The following is a 14,817-nucleotide window of genomic DNA, read 5'->3' as shown; positions in this document are numbered from 1 at the left end:
AACCGCCATTCAACATTTAATTTACATCACACAAAAGGATAAACATAGAATTATCATGGAATAAGTATATCAACATACATGGACTACAATAAAGCATAAAATTAATAACATACGATCTAAAAATAAAATGATAGACGACGTTGTTGTTCTTCTTGGTCACGCTGGTGCCATTGATTGAATTCGTTTGACAATTCATTGATTCGATCTAAAAACGAATCATCGATATTAGCGGGCGTCTGACTATTCCCAAATCCCTGAGTGTTAGTGTTTTGTTGTGTTCCCAGTCCAAAATCCCCGAAGTTTGTCCATCCTTCATGCTCACCTGCACTGTCGTGCTCATCCCTACACTGTTGCTGTTGGGACTCGATATGTGAATAATATGGCTGGGATAGGGTGGCCTCAGAATCATCATCTCTCTCATTTTCTCTTAGATCCCCTTCCCACTCTCCCTCATTAGGTGCAATATCATCGACATATTGTGGATACATTGGCTGGCTGCTTCCTCTTTCATGCCGCTCATCAGTTTCTTCAATATCTTCATCACCGATAGCCTCAAGGAACGCTCTCTTGTGCAACACTGGCTCCTCCTCTTCGACTACCCATCGGTCTGCTGTGTCTGTGACAAATATTGTGTCTAAGTCTATCGGCCCATAGTCTTCAAGCTTCCTTCTTATTTGTCGCTCTCTGAGGTTTAAATTATAATGAACGTAGACTAGTTTATGAAGCTTCTCAGAAGCGAGTCGATTCCTTCTAGTAGTGTGCAACCATTGGAACGTACTCCAATTGCGCTCACAGCCAGTAGCAGAACATGTCTGGGAGAGCACCTTGATTGCTATCCTCTTTAGGTGAGGTGCATCAGTACCATATATCTCCCACCATTCAGCTGGATTAAAATGTAAAAAGCATTGTAAGGGCAAGAACAATTCATAAGATTAAATATATAAATAAACAAAATATTAGCGAGGGGATAACCTGGATCCATCATAGTTCGAGAATTTCTAGCAAGTCTAGTTCCGAAGGATCCTATAGCATCCCTATACATAGAAAGCAAAAACAAATATATTACGTTTTAGTGCATTATTCCTCACAAATATAACAACTCAATGAAGTTCTTACCCAAACATTAAATAATACCTCTTGTATTGCTGCTACTTGGTTTCGATGGCTTCTCTCCAACCTTGCAATAATGTATCTGACCCCTTCCATCATAAAAAAATGATTTAAACTGAAACATTGTAATGATATAAATATATATTTACCAGCATAATGAATTGGACGTCCGAATTTAGTGTTCCACCTCTTTTCTATAATCTCGATCACTTTGCTAGCAAAATTACACTTCTCCCCAATAGCTGATTTCGCCCTCTCAATACCTTCATAAAGGATACCCATGGTAGCTTTCTTATCAGCATCCACCATTCTTAACACCGTGACCAAAGGGGCAGTGGCCTCTACAACACTGGAACATCGAGACCAGAACAGCCTATTTGAGATTATGTTATCCACTTTTACACCGGTATTGGACTTCGAGAGGCGGTCATTTAACCACTCTTCACAAGTAAACAATCTCTTTAATGCACCTTCAGATTGTCGAATGGAGTCCACAGCTAAGTAATCGGTCGCAAAGCGGGTTATGGCAGGCCTGATTATAAATCTCGACACCAACCTTGCTTCATCTAGAGTCTCCTTCACAATTTTGATCTCACCGATTTCCTCTAACATAAGATCGATGCTGTGTGCAGCACACGGGTTCCATACTAGATGCTTCCTCTTATCCATCAACTTGCTGCCCGAAGAAACACATGCACGCGCATTGTCCATAATAAACTGGACTACATGCTTATCCCCCACCTCCTCCACTATCTGATCATATAGTCGTACGTAGAAGTTTGCATCCTTCTTCGTCCCTGATACGTCTTTGCTAGACAAAAAAGCTGTACCTTTTGGGGAATAGGCCAAGAAGTTTAAAAACTCATTTTTGCTAACTTTATTCAACCAACCATCACTCATGAGAGTAATTCCTGTCCTTAGCCAACTCTGATTATATTCTTCAATCCACTTTTTAACTTCCTCTACCTCTTCGTCTAATATTGGCCCACTGAGCTCATATGCCGTCGGGGGTTTTACCCGGGGCCCGGCTCTCTGGATTGCACTAACCATAGGTGGAAAATATGGGCTATTGGCTGCATCAAAGGGAATCCCTTTATCATAGAACCATTTACCAACATATCTCCCTAACATGTTTCTTGTACCTTTAACCATGCCTTTTAAGGTCATCTGTTGTGACTTAGGCTTTGAGAGAAATGGGTCTTTACGACCATGACCTGCAATACTGGTACTCCTAGATAACTTAGAAACAATTTCTTCAACAACTGATTCTTCTTGATACATATTGCCACCAACCTCTCCATACATATTTGAGCTGGGCCCGCCATACATGCTTGAGCTGGACCCGCCATGCATATCTGAACTAGGCCCACCATGCATATCGGAGCTAGGCCCACCATGCATGTCTGAGCTAGACCCACCAGGCATTCTAAACCCACATTCCCTCTGATATTGTTCATGTAAACTCAATCTTGTGGCCATGTCCAGCTCATTATTATATTGCTCTTTTAGGTCATAATTATATTGCTCTTCTGTATCATTCCAGTTTGATGGTGTATATAAACTAGCTATCTCCTCATTCATCCTATGTTTGGCAATTTTTTTACCTTTGCTAGCATTAAGAATTGCCACCATCTGTTTTTTTACATTACTAGGGACACTAGTGCATGTAGAAACTTCTCCCTTAACCCCTGCCAAGTGTTGATTGAACCTATGTACCCCACTACTTATCACTCTTTGACAGTAATTACAAATAATTTTATCTTTCTTGTTGGGATCAAGTCTGACCCCATGTTGCCATGCAGGGTCTTCTGTAGATCTTGACATGATTCAATTGTTTTAAGATGTAAAAAGTTTAAATTAACCTGACAGTCCAAAAGAAAAATAATCACCATATGTAGTGATAATATGTTGCGGTAGTTCATGTAGTCATATTCGTTGTTATTTGTTATTGCAAAATACCTTTTTTGACAATAATATTTCGTACATATCAATTACAAACATTTAGAATAATACAAAATGCAAGCTCCAAACATGGCTACAACTCAATTATCAAGAACATACATTTTTTGCATTAAAAAATTAATAATAAAAACAATTCTTCAAAGAGCCGGCTAACATCAGTCATTCCAACTTAAAAATCCATGAACAACAGATAAAAAAAATACAGTTTTGTATTGAAAATATAATAACATGCATTTTTTTGCATAAATAATCCATCAACATACAATTTTTTCAACAAAAACTTTAACAATAAAAATTTAAAATATGGTTTAATACCTCATGATAATTAAAACCTTGTCACGATTTTCACATCTTTTCGGAAAATCATCAATTTTCAAAAAATTCGATTATGAAAAAAAAAAAAAAAAAATTACAGCAAACTCAAACAATAAAAATTAAAAATTAGGTTTAAATGTTTAATACATCATGATAATCAAAACTTTATCACGATTTTCACATCTTTTCGAAAAATCATCATTTTTCAAAAAATTCGATCATGGATAAAAAGAAATAAAAAAAAAAAAGTACAGCAAATTTTCAAAAAATTCGATCATGGATTAAAAAAAAAAATTAACAAATTTTCAAAAAGTTCAATCATGGATTAAAAAAAAAAATTCATAAATTTTCTAAAAATTCGATCATGGATTACAAAAAATTCGATCATGGATTACATAAAATTCGATCATGGATTACATAAAATTCGATCATGGATTACAAAAAAAAAAAAAAACATAAAAAAACAAAAAATTCGATCGTGGATTACAAGAACAAAAAAAAACAATTCCATCATGGATTACAAAAAATTCAATCATGGGTTACAAAAAAAAAAAAAACACAAAAAATTCAATCATGGATTACAAGTAAAAAAAACAAACATTTTGATCATGGATTACAAAAAAGTCGATCATGGATTATAGAAAATTCTATCATGGATTACAAAAAATTCGATCATGGATTACATAAAATTCGATCATGGATTACAAAAAAGTTGATCATGGATTGCAGAAAATTCTATCATGGATTACAAAAAATTCGTTCATGGATTACATAAAATTCGCTCATGCATTACAAAAAAAAAAAACAAAAAAAAACAAAAAATTCGATCGTGGATTACTAAAAAAGAAAAAAACAATTACATCATGGATAACAAAAAATTCAATCATAGATTACAAAAAACTCTATCATGGGTTACATAAAAAACAAAAAACAAAAAATTCGATCATGGATTACAAAAAAAAACAAACATTTCGATCATGGATTACAAAACATTCGATCATGGATTACAAAAAATTCTATCATGAGTTACAAAAATAAAAAATAAAAAATAAAATTCGATCATGGATTACAAGAAAAAAAAACAAACATTTTGATCATGGATTACAAAAAATTCGATCATAGATTACAAAAAATTCTTTCATGGGCTACAAAAAAAAAAAAAAAAAAAAAAAAAAAAAAAAATTGTTCTTCACAGAGTCGTTTTACATAAGCGATTTTAACTCAAAAATTCACCTCCAAGTGAATAAATTACATCCAATTGACTATATTTTCTGATAAACAACAATATAAGGAATCAAAAACCTAAATTTTTAACACATTATTTCTAATATATCATGAAAACAAAATCAAAAGGCGGAAAAAAAAAAAAAAAACAGCGGAATTTGGTTCCGCAGACATCTCACTGTTCATATCAAATTTCTTACTGTAATTGACCAGATTACGTAAAATTGAAAATTTTAAATCATACTAGACACAATAAAGATTAAAAACCCTAATTATTGAACTCATTTTGTTCAAAATATGCCATGAAATAAATCAAATGGCGGAAAAAAAAAAAAAACCCAAAGTTCTTACCTGTTTTTGTGAACCGAAGCCTTCAATCTCCAAAAAAGTCTGTTTTTCTCAACGATTATCACAAATTAGTAACAAAATCTTTTGATTCACAGCTTTAAGATCAATATGCCTACAAATTTTGAAAGATTCATGCCCTATTTGGCATGAAATTTCAGAAATGGCGAAAACCCTAAACCCCGAATTTTTCTTGATCCAAAAACAACCAATTTTTCCACCATTAAATCGTTAAAAAAGCTGAATAAAGCTGTTTACAGCTTGCAAAACAGATCACGTGCCGAAAAAAACAAAAAAAATGATCAAAAAATGACAAATTTGAAAAAAATCCGTGAAGAACACTGTGCAACCCGTGTTCTTCACGGACTCGCCGATTCCGCACAGTGAATCGGCGAGTCACTGTGCGGAATCGTCCGGTTCTCTCTAGAACCGGACGATTCCCGGTTTTTGAACCGATCCGGTCCCTTTTTCGTGAATTCCGAGTCGAACCGGGCGAGTCCGGTTCGACTCGGCGATTTTTAAAACGCTGCTTACTACCATTTTATGTGAATTTTGATAACTTAGGTGTGTCACAAAGTTTGTAATTTTTTCTTGAAGTTTGAGTTTGGTCAATAGAATAAATATAGTCACCCAATGTCACATCAAATAGTTAAGAGGCCAATGAGGTAGCACATAGGTTAACTAAGCACGGCACTCTCATGGAATTTGTGGTTCTCTCATTGTTTGATGCAATTTTGGTATTGCATTGTAATCTCGATCTCACTAATAAACTTTTGTACTTCTATGAAAAAAAAAAGAAAAACGAGAGAAATGTGGTGCAGTTCAAAGTTGCAAACTTCCAAGGCTCCAAGACTAACATCTTTTAGAGCAAAATGAAGTTTTTAAGTCGCAATATGGGACCACTTTTTGCAAATCTAAATCCTCGAAACTCAACAAGAAATCATTGACCCATTAACATCTCGATGAAGCTTGATTAAGATAAAAAATAAACTAAGCACTGTGATGAAATAAACAATAAACATCAACACATGAATATTAATTCCAATAGTTAAGGTTTCTAATAAAAACACGGTTTTTTTTTTTTTTTTTAAAATTTTTAAATTTTATTTATTTATGGGAAGGGTGAGCCAAAAAATATTATGAAGAGAAATTGAGTCCTTTATTTCTCTTCTAATGTTTTTTAAGGTGCAGAAAAGGTACGAATCGTATTTCTTTCAGAATCTCAAAAGATTTGAGGCTTCTTAGACAGTTGAACTTGGTATTCTCCAATAAAGTTGGAAAGCCGTGTTTCTTTTGAGAAGGGGAGGAAGAAGGAAATTAATCCCACAAAGGTGACCCTGTACTTTTCTTTTTCCAAAAGCCTCAAGTTACAGTTAATTAGTTTGGAAATAATGATTGTAATTATTTTTCTACATAGTGGATTTCATCTATGGTGCCATGTGGTATTCCCTTCTTTTGAAATATCGAATGTTATTATTTCTTTGAAGCTTGATATTTTGCTTTGATTCACACAGACACGAAGGTACAACTTCCTAGCATTTTGATGGCCATAAATTCATGATAGGCAAAGGCTGCGTGGACAGATTGGAGCAGTACACTGTATTTGATACAAAGAGCTGCATATGCATTCGATGGATTGAATCTAGGCTGGCTGAAAGGAAGCTAGGGTTTCAAGATCCCGATCTATGCTTTCTTCGAGTTTTTCTATAGTCGTTGAGATCATCGCCATTATTAGAGTATTTTTCCAGTTACTTGGGTGAGCTACACGAATCCTGGTGCGCCATTATGCTCTATCAAGGGATAACTTAGATTCATGATTTATAAAAAGTTATAAAAATGTTCTACGTTAGCTGTCTATTTAACACAACTAACCTCCTTTACCTAGGCTTATGATAGACTATGGAAACCCAGGCTTGTAATCCTTGGGATTTTGCAGAAATTAGAGAATCACAACAGTATTTTTCCGCATAGCTCAATTTGAAGAAGCTCACTTATAATAGAAATGCTAAAGGAAGTGGGGAGAGAGATGAATGAGGAGGGAAGCGAGATGAAGCCGCCCAAATTTAAATTAAAACTGACCAGCATTACAATGAAAATATGTGGGAGGTATACAAAAGGATTCAATATAAATATAGTAGGTAATATTAGAGTCCAATCCAAAATGAGATAGTAACGTAATGAAATATAAAAAATGTTTATATAAGGTTGACACCTTAAAATGGAGAATTAAGGTGTACCTCAAAATTCCATCAAAAACGCTATTTTGATTTTAGAAATAATCTAATTGATTGTTTTGATATCAAGATATCCACAAGATGTTTGGATATAAAAAAAAAGGAAAAAAAATTTCATGATGCAAAAATGGTATTGCTTGCACCACGTTATCTAGATTGTAAATTTTCAAGATTTTCACGCATTTATATATCTTTTTTAATTTGAACCACTATTGCAGTTTTAAATTTTATAATTAAGGATAAAAAAAGATTCTCGGGCTAATAATTGTCGATGCTAAAATTGTATCTTCTGACAAAGTTTGGAGGTACCTTTAACTGTTTAAAGTTGCAACCTTATGCAAAACCACATCTAAAATAAAAGAAATAAGTAACCTTAGAGGCTAATTATAACTGAGTCATAATCTCAAAATTTGGAATTGCAATTGAAATTAAATCTAGCACTTGAATATAAATGTAGCAGGTAAAATAGAGTCCAATCCAAATGAGATAGTAATGTGGAACATAAAATACGTGTCCCAAACGAAAACGGAAAGCACTGAATAATCTTACAAGTTAGTTATAACTAAGACTTATAATCTTGAAATTTAGAAAATGCATTTGAATTTTGAAAGTTATCAAGATAGATTATTTTTCCTAAGCCAAATGATTTTGTGTTTCTGTAGGAGCCAACAATATATTTATTCCTGCAGGTAAAAATCATGTTTGTCGTATTTTTAGGACTCCAAATTTTGGAGATGTCTCTACTACTAGCTATAGATTATTCAAAAAGAAAAAAAGAAAAAAGGAAAAAAGGAAAAATTCAAACGCATAATTATTATGCTTAAAAAAGAAAAAGAAAAAGAAAAAAAATACAATAAGACCATTTATCTTTGACTATGGAATGTGACATTAGACTGCTATATTTATTTCATGGACCCAAGCTCAAACTTCAAAAGAAATCTTCTGGAACTTTGTGACATACCCAAGCTATTAGAATTCACATCATGTGGTTGTAAGTAACTGTGATTTCCTTGTATCAAGGTAAATGATATCATTATATACAATCCCCGAGAGAGAGGAAAAAAAAAAAAAAAAAAAAAAAGTCACAAAGTTGAACTCCAATTTATGGATAGCAAGATCTAGGTGTTAAAGAGCTCAAAATCTATTTTTTTTTCCCCCTTAAAATCTGATGATCCTCCATATTTTCAGATCCAAAAAATCCTTCTAAAGTGCATTTTTTACTCAAGGTAGAAATGAACAATTTGCTTCCATAGGAGCATACTATACCCCTGCACTACTTGGGTTTCTCTCTCTAGGTTGGCCTTTCAGTTGAGTGTTAGGGCAAGAAGTATTTAGAGAGAGAAAAAAGAGTCAAAATTAAGGCAAAGGCAAACTAAACCTAACCAAACACTAACTTGGTCGCTTGCCCTGGGCCTTAGGCATAGGGTGTGAGAGCGAGAGAGAGAGGACATATCGGACCAAATAACAAGTTTACTAAATCTCAGCTGTACACGTGGCATGTGCATTTGTCTTTCCACACGTTTGTGCTAGTTTCAGATACACTGAACTTAGTCTCGAGTCTAGACCTTTGAACCCATCTTGACGAAAATTTCATTGAAATTCGCTGAGATTTTGCATTCCTTCTCGCGAGTTGCAACATTTGATGAAATTTCATTGAAAACGACTGCAATCCAAAATTTCGTTGAAACGTTTCGAATTTTCATGGCTTCCAAAATCGCAACATGTGGTTTTGTTATGAATTTGTTGCAATTTGAGTTAGTTTTTTTGGGAATACACAAGTTTTCGTTCTAACCCATTTTGTCTAACCTTAAACTTGGATCCTTTATTTCACTGAATTTCACCAAAATTTTGGTTCCTCTCTCTCTCTCTCTCTCTTCATCTAGTCAAACAAAAAGCCAACCATATATTTCGTTGTGATTCACTAAAAATTAGCAACCCTCCCACCAAAAGATCCCCAACGAAATTTTATACAATGCCTAAGTTTTGCGGGTTTGACTCGACACTACCTTAATCGAATCGGAACTGGACAGCTCGCATGATGTTGTTCCCAACTCGGCCAATCCTAGTCTGTCATTCTTCTTTTTAAAAAGCCATACACTCAATGTGGCCAAAACAATATCTATCAAAAGATCTCCAACGAAATTTTATAGTGGCATATAATGTCCTAGTTTTGCTGGTTTGGCTTGACACCACCTGAATCGAATCAGAACTAGCGGATTGCTGACATGGTTTTATACCCAACTTGGGGCTCAACAAAAAAGATCTCAAATCTATGTTAAAAAATATTTTTATCATCTTCAACATGGTTTTTTTCTAATTATTTGAGGTCGGCTATACGAATCATGGTCTGCCATTCTGTACTCTCAAGGGTCATATACTTAACAAAGCCATAAGTACCTTTTTTTTTTTCTACTTCAAACCATGCCCTTTTGGGCTGAACCTTTTTCCTTTTTGAGCTTTCCACTTGAGCTAACTCGCACTTCCTAATACAGTTGCTGTATTGAGTTTGTGTTGCACATGTCCAACCCTACCTATGTCTACTTTCTCTCATCTCATCACCTACTGGAACTGCACCTAGGTTCTCTCAAATGTGCCAGCCCTACCTATGTCTACTTTCTTTCATCTCATCACCTATTGGAACTGCTGCACCTAGGTTCTCTCAAATGTGTTCATTTTGAGTCTTATCCCTTCTTGTATTACTACTAATTCATCTCAATATCCTCACCGTAGCTACACTCATCCTATAAATATGTTGTTTCTTGACCGCTTAATATTATACCCCATAAAGCAAAACCGGTCTCACAGCTGACCTATAGAACTTACCCTTTAGCTTCATTGGTAGGCGGTGATCATATAAATATTTGGTTACACATCTCCACTTCGCCTACCCAGCTCTAATTCTATATGCGATATCTTCCTTAAACCCTTTATTTTTCTGGTATTTTTCGGTTGACAATCTTAACTACTTCATCGTCTTTATTCTTATTACTAAACTTGCATTTTATATACTTTGTCTTAATTTGACTAATTTTAAAATCTTTATATTTTATAGTAACCCTCATAAGATTTAAGATTCTTGAACTTCATTAGAAAGATTTGAATTTTATATATTGGGATTGTCTATAAAGAGACCATTTAGTTTTTGTATATAGAGGTCACAATCATTATTATCCCTTAAATTTTAAAATGGGTGGTTGTAAGAGTATGTTGAATAGATACAAAGTTCCAAAACAATAATTATCGGACTTCGTGACTCACCCTAAGCTATCTAATTTGACATTTAATAAGTGAGAATGATTGTGACCTCCATAGGCAAAAGATAAATAGTCTCTTTGTAGACAATCCCTTACATATTTTGTTTAGTTCTTTTTGTTTTTTTTTCCTCACAGACTTGGAACGGGTAAGTGATCAGTTGCACTAGTGCTTTAAAACCCATCGATTTTCATTCTGGATCGCTGATATGAATGGAAAATAATCAAGATTATACTGGTTCCAAGATGGTACGGGTCCCGGCTCGATTCCCCACCTGAAAGCCCCAATATATATATATATATATAAATTTATGTAATATTTTAAGTCCCTTCTAAATCCCTACCTCATAAACGTCTATCTTAATTGTTTTATTTTTTTCATCTATCTTTCAATAATTTTTGAATTACCAATTCGCACCTATCTAGACTAAATCCAAATGGTTAATCTAATGATCTGATTCAGATCTACGGTGAATAATCTACCCCATTGATCCGAGGTTTGAAACACTGGTTTTACGCGGACTGATGACATACAAAATTTTATCTCCAAAGAAATCCAACCCACAATTTTTTTATTTCTATTTTTATGTTTTTATTTTTTGGATAATTCAATGGGAGTGGCGAACCTCTATCCATTTTTTAAATTGTTAACGGTTTTTGAAGGCTTTAGGTGGGAATAGAAGCCCCCATTCTCTAACCAACATGACCCCATTCTCTTACCGAAAGTTTCGTTGAAATTCACTGATGACCCAACGAGATCCAACCCGAAATTTCACTGATGACCCAACGAAATCCAACCCGAAATTTCACTGAAAATAGCTGAAGTCCCAACTCCTTAGCATGGGCACAGCCCAGTGGTGTCCACATCTCCTTCTCACGTGTGATTTGGAAGTCAAAGGAAAGCAGTGATGGAGAGAAAGGCTCAGTTAAAGGTTTGAGCGCAAAAGGTGTGGCTCTTGACACGTGTGAGGTCAGTAGTGGGCCCGGACAAATTCCGGCTTGTGCCTCGCTGGACCGCCAAAATCTCTAGAGACGCGGCCCTACGCTTTCCCTATGAAACCCTCACTAAAACCGTCCACAACAAACTCAAATTAATGAGTGATGGAACCATTATCATCCACATGACATGCTGTAGTACCTATGCATCCACCCAAAAGACCCTATTTTTAATAAAATTAAAATAATATTAAGGATTAAATTAAAAGAAAATGGAATTAAAACTTATAAATACCCACAAAAAATTGTAAATTAATGAAATAGTAACTAGTCATGACATGCTGTAGTACCTATGCATCCACCCAAAAGAGCCTAATTGCAATAAAATTAACTAATATTAAGGATTATATTAAAAGAAAATGGAGTTAAAACTAATAAATACCCACAAAAAATTGTAAATTAATGAAATAGTGGCTAGTCGAACATTAAATAGATACACAACTAAATGAAGTGTTACTTTTTCAATGTTTGCCTTTGATTTTTGAATTTGTTATTTTTTAGCATATTACGAATAGTATATTTTTTTTTTTTGGAGAGGGGGGTGTTTTGGATCTTATGCATATCAAGATCTTGTTGCTACAAATTTTATTTTTAATGTGGTGTTTTTACCGGTTGTTGGTGCCGATAATTTTAAACTGTCTCAAGATCCTCGAGTGTGAGCCAAAGTTTTGCATGATTTTGGGTAGTAATAGAACAGATTTAAAGAAGAAAGTGAGAGAAAGGAATCTCTAGATCCTCTTACTCATGGTGGAAAGAAAAAGAGGGAGAAAAGTCCCCTTTGTTTTATTTACACTCAAATAATATTATATTATATTTTTATATTTTTATTTTTTGGAGTAACACCCCTTCCAAAATAAAAGTTTTACTTTTTAATGTAAAAAGATGTCTTAAGTGGGGTAAATAAAAAAGAAAAGAAAAGAAAAAAAAAGGCAAAAATTGAAAGGACCAACCGACAGATAGGGAGAAGGTTGTGTTTTCTTGGCTTGGAATTGAAGGAAAACTCATGAAAATCAAATCAATGAAATGAATGGAATGGGAATGAAATTGGAATGGAGAATGGGTACCCCCCACCTCCACCTCCACCTCCACCTTGGCAGTTAGAACCGACCCATCATCCTCTCCCCGCAAAACCCTAACACAAAAACACACTCCATTTTCTCCTCCACACACACTCCTCAATAAGCGGCGCCGCCCCTTTTTGCACCACCACCACCTCTCTCTCTAGACAGACTCCTCTCTCTCTACGGCACATCTTGCTCCTAGTTGAAAAAGTCTTCAACTTGCACTCTCTCTCTCCACATGTTAGGCCTTGCCTCACACTATGATTAGTTGACACTCCCCCCATAAATAAAAAACAACACTTTTTGGTCATCCACAACACACCAACACCACAACAATAAAAACACACACATATATATGCTTATAAAAGCTCTTCAGCTCTAGGAGCTTACTTTTTTTTCCTCTCCCTCTCTCTCTCTCTTCTCCTCCACCTTCCTCCTCCTCCTTATTTCCATGGGAGCAACCTCAGTCACATCCAGTGCTTGTGGGAATTGTATGTAGATTCATGGAGGCCTTTCTCTAGCTCATTCTCTCTCTCTCTCTCTCTCTATATATATATATATATTCTCTCTCTTTCTCTCTCTCACAGTCTGAGAGTGCAAAGCCACTCATTCTCTGGCCCCCTAGAGGATGGAAGAGCAGAAAATTGTTAAGCATTTTTGCAGGATTTGCAAGAAAGGATTCGGGTGCGGGCGCGCGCTTGGTGGGCACATGAGGGCGCACGGCGTCTCTGATGAGAACGTGGGGCCCTCTGGCCGCTCTGATGATGAGGACCCATCTGGAGACTGGGCTGGTGGCGGGAGTGGGGTCAAGCGCATGTATGCCCTGCGCACAAATCCAAATCGCTTCAAAAACAGTCGAGTCTGTGAGAATTGTGGTGAAGAATTCACGTCCTGGAAGTTATTCCTGGAGCACGGCCGGTGCGCTTCTGGGGCTGAGTCTCCCGACTCTGGCCAAAAGTATGGGGAGGAGGAGGAGGAGGAGGAGGAGGAGGAGGAGGATGATGAGGAGAGAGAATTCACCAAGATGCCGTTGAATGGGGCAGAGGAGAGGGAATCCACCAAAATGTCTCCTAACGGAAGAGGCGGCAATGGGGAAGGTTGGGGGTGGGGAAAGAGGCTGAGGAGGGCGAGGAATCTGAATTCCCCCAATTGCCCCTCCAGTGAGGAGGAGGACCTCGCGCATTGCCTGGTGATGCTTGCGAGTGCGAAGGTGGACCCACCAACAGCAGACACTGAGTCCTCATGCGCTTCCGCAACTCGAGATGAGGAAGAACCTGATGGATTCCGGCAGCCACCCAGCCGGAATTCAGCTCCTGTTTCCCGAAATCCAGTGCCCGATGGCGTAAGCCGGCCCCCGGGGCTCTTTGAGTGCAAGGCATGCAAGAAGCTCTTCAACTCTCACCAAGCCTTAGGCGGCCACAGGGCTAGCCATAAGAAGGTGAAGGGTTGTTTTGCCAAGGTTGAAGACCAAGAGGAGTCCTTGTTAGAGAGAGAAACAATCACAAAAGATGGGTTCACAGCACCCAGGAAGATGTTTTCTCTCTCTAAGACCCCATCTCTCTCTAACCCCAATTCCTCAACCCCTCAGGCAGCTTCCTCAAGGAAGAGGTCAAAGATACATGAGTGCTCAGAGTGCCATAGGGTTTTCACCTCAGGCCAAGCTTTGGGAGGGCACAAGAGGTGCCACTGGGTCACCTCCAACACAACAGAGCCACCCATGGCTAAGACACAATTGCACCAAGAGAACCCACCTAAGAGGCTTGGCATCGAGAAGGCCACGACACTTGATCTGAACCTCCCCGCTCCAACGGACGACGTAGGTGGGCTCGAGTTCAAGTCCTGGTTTTGTGTGGGTTCAGATGATAAAGGGAGTGCAGTTTTGAGTGTGGAAGATGAGGGAGACAGTACGTTGAAGCTTGGGAAACTTAGTGATTTGAAGGACATGGGGTTGAATGATGGGTCTACTCCTTGGTTGCAGGTGGGGATTGGGTCGAGCAGTAACCCATCAGAGAAAGGCTAGAGAGAGAGAGAGAGAGAGTGAGAGTGCATTGATCTGGTCTGATGAGAGAGAGAGAGAGAGAGAGATCAGATCATGGACTATAACTTGTAATTAAGGGGCTGTAATTACAGATTCAGAAACCCAACTCAAAACTGATTCTTGTTATTCTTTTGTTTTGGGGGGGCATTACTTCATGTTGTATTTATTATATATATATTGGGGTTTCAAAGGAGGCCTTTGCTGAATTGCATATCTTTTCCTGACTGATTTATCAGGAAATTAATTATTTTTTGAATAAAACTGATGACACTTTCATTACA

The 14,817-nt window shown here is 36.6% G+C and overlaps 1 protein-coding gene across 1 annotated transcript; it reads left to right on the top strand.

The window, feature by feature from the left end:
- The first annotated feature begins 12,472 nt into the window (after positions 1 to 12,472).
- LOC18428815 (uncharacterized) lies at positions 12,473 to 14,817 on the top strand. The gene has a single exon (XM_020663919.2). The coding sequence runs from the start codon at positions 13,127 to 13,129 to the stop codon at positions 14,516 to 14,518; it is 1,392 nt and encodes a 463-aa protein (XP_020519578.1). The 5' UTR covers positions 12,473 to 13,126; the 3' UTR covers positions 14,519 to 14,817.

Source organism: Amborella trichopoda, chromosome 13 (genome assembly GCF_054954075.1).
Source record: "Amborella trichopoda isolate Santa Cruz 75 chromosome 13, AtrichopodaSantaCruz75HAP2 v2.0, whole genome shotgun sequence".
NCBI classification, from domain to species: Eukaryota; Viridiplantae; Streptophyta; class Magnoliopsida; order Amborellales; family Amborellaceae; genus Amborella; species Amborella trichopoda.
This window is presented reverse-complemented; position numbering and strand designations above follow the sequence as displayed.

What these genes read in the sequence shown, in the direction of transcription:
- LOC18428815 (XM_020663919.2), top strand. Translation starts at nt 13,127, where the DNA reads ATGGAAGAGCAGAAAATTGTTAAGCATTTTTGCAGGATTTGCAAGAAA.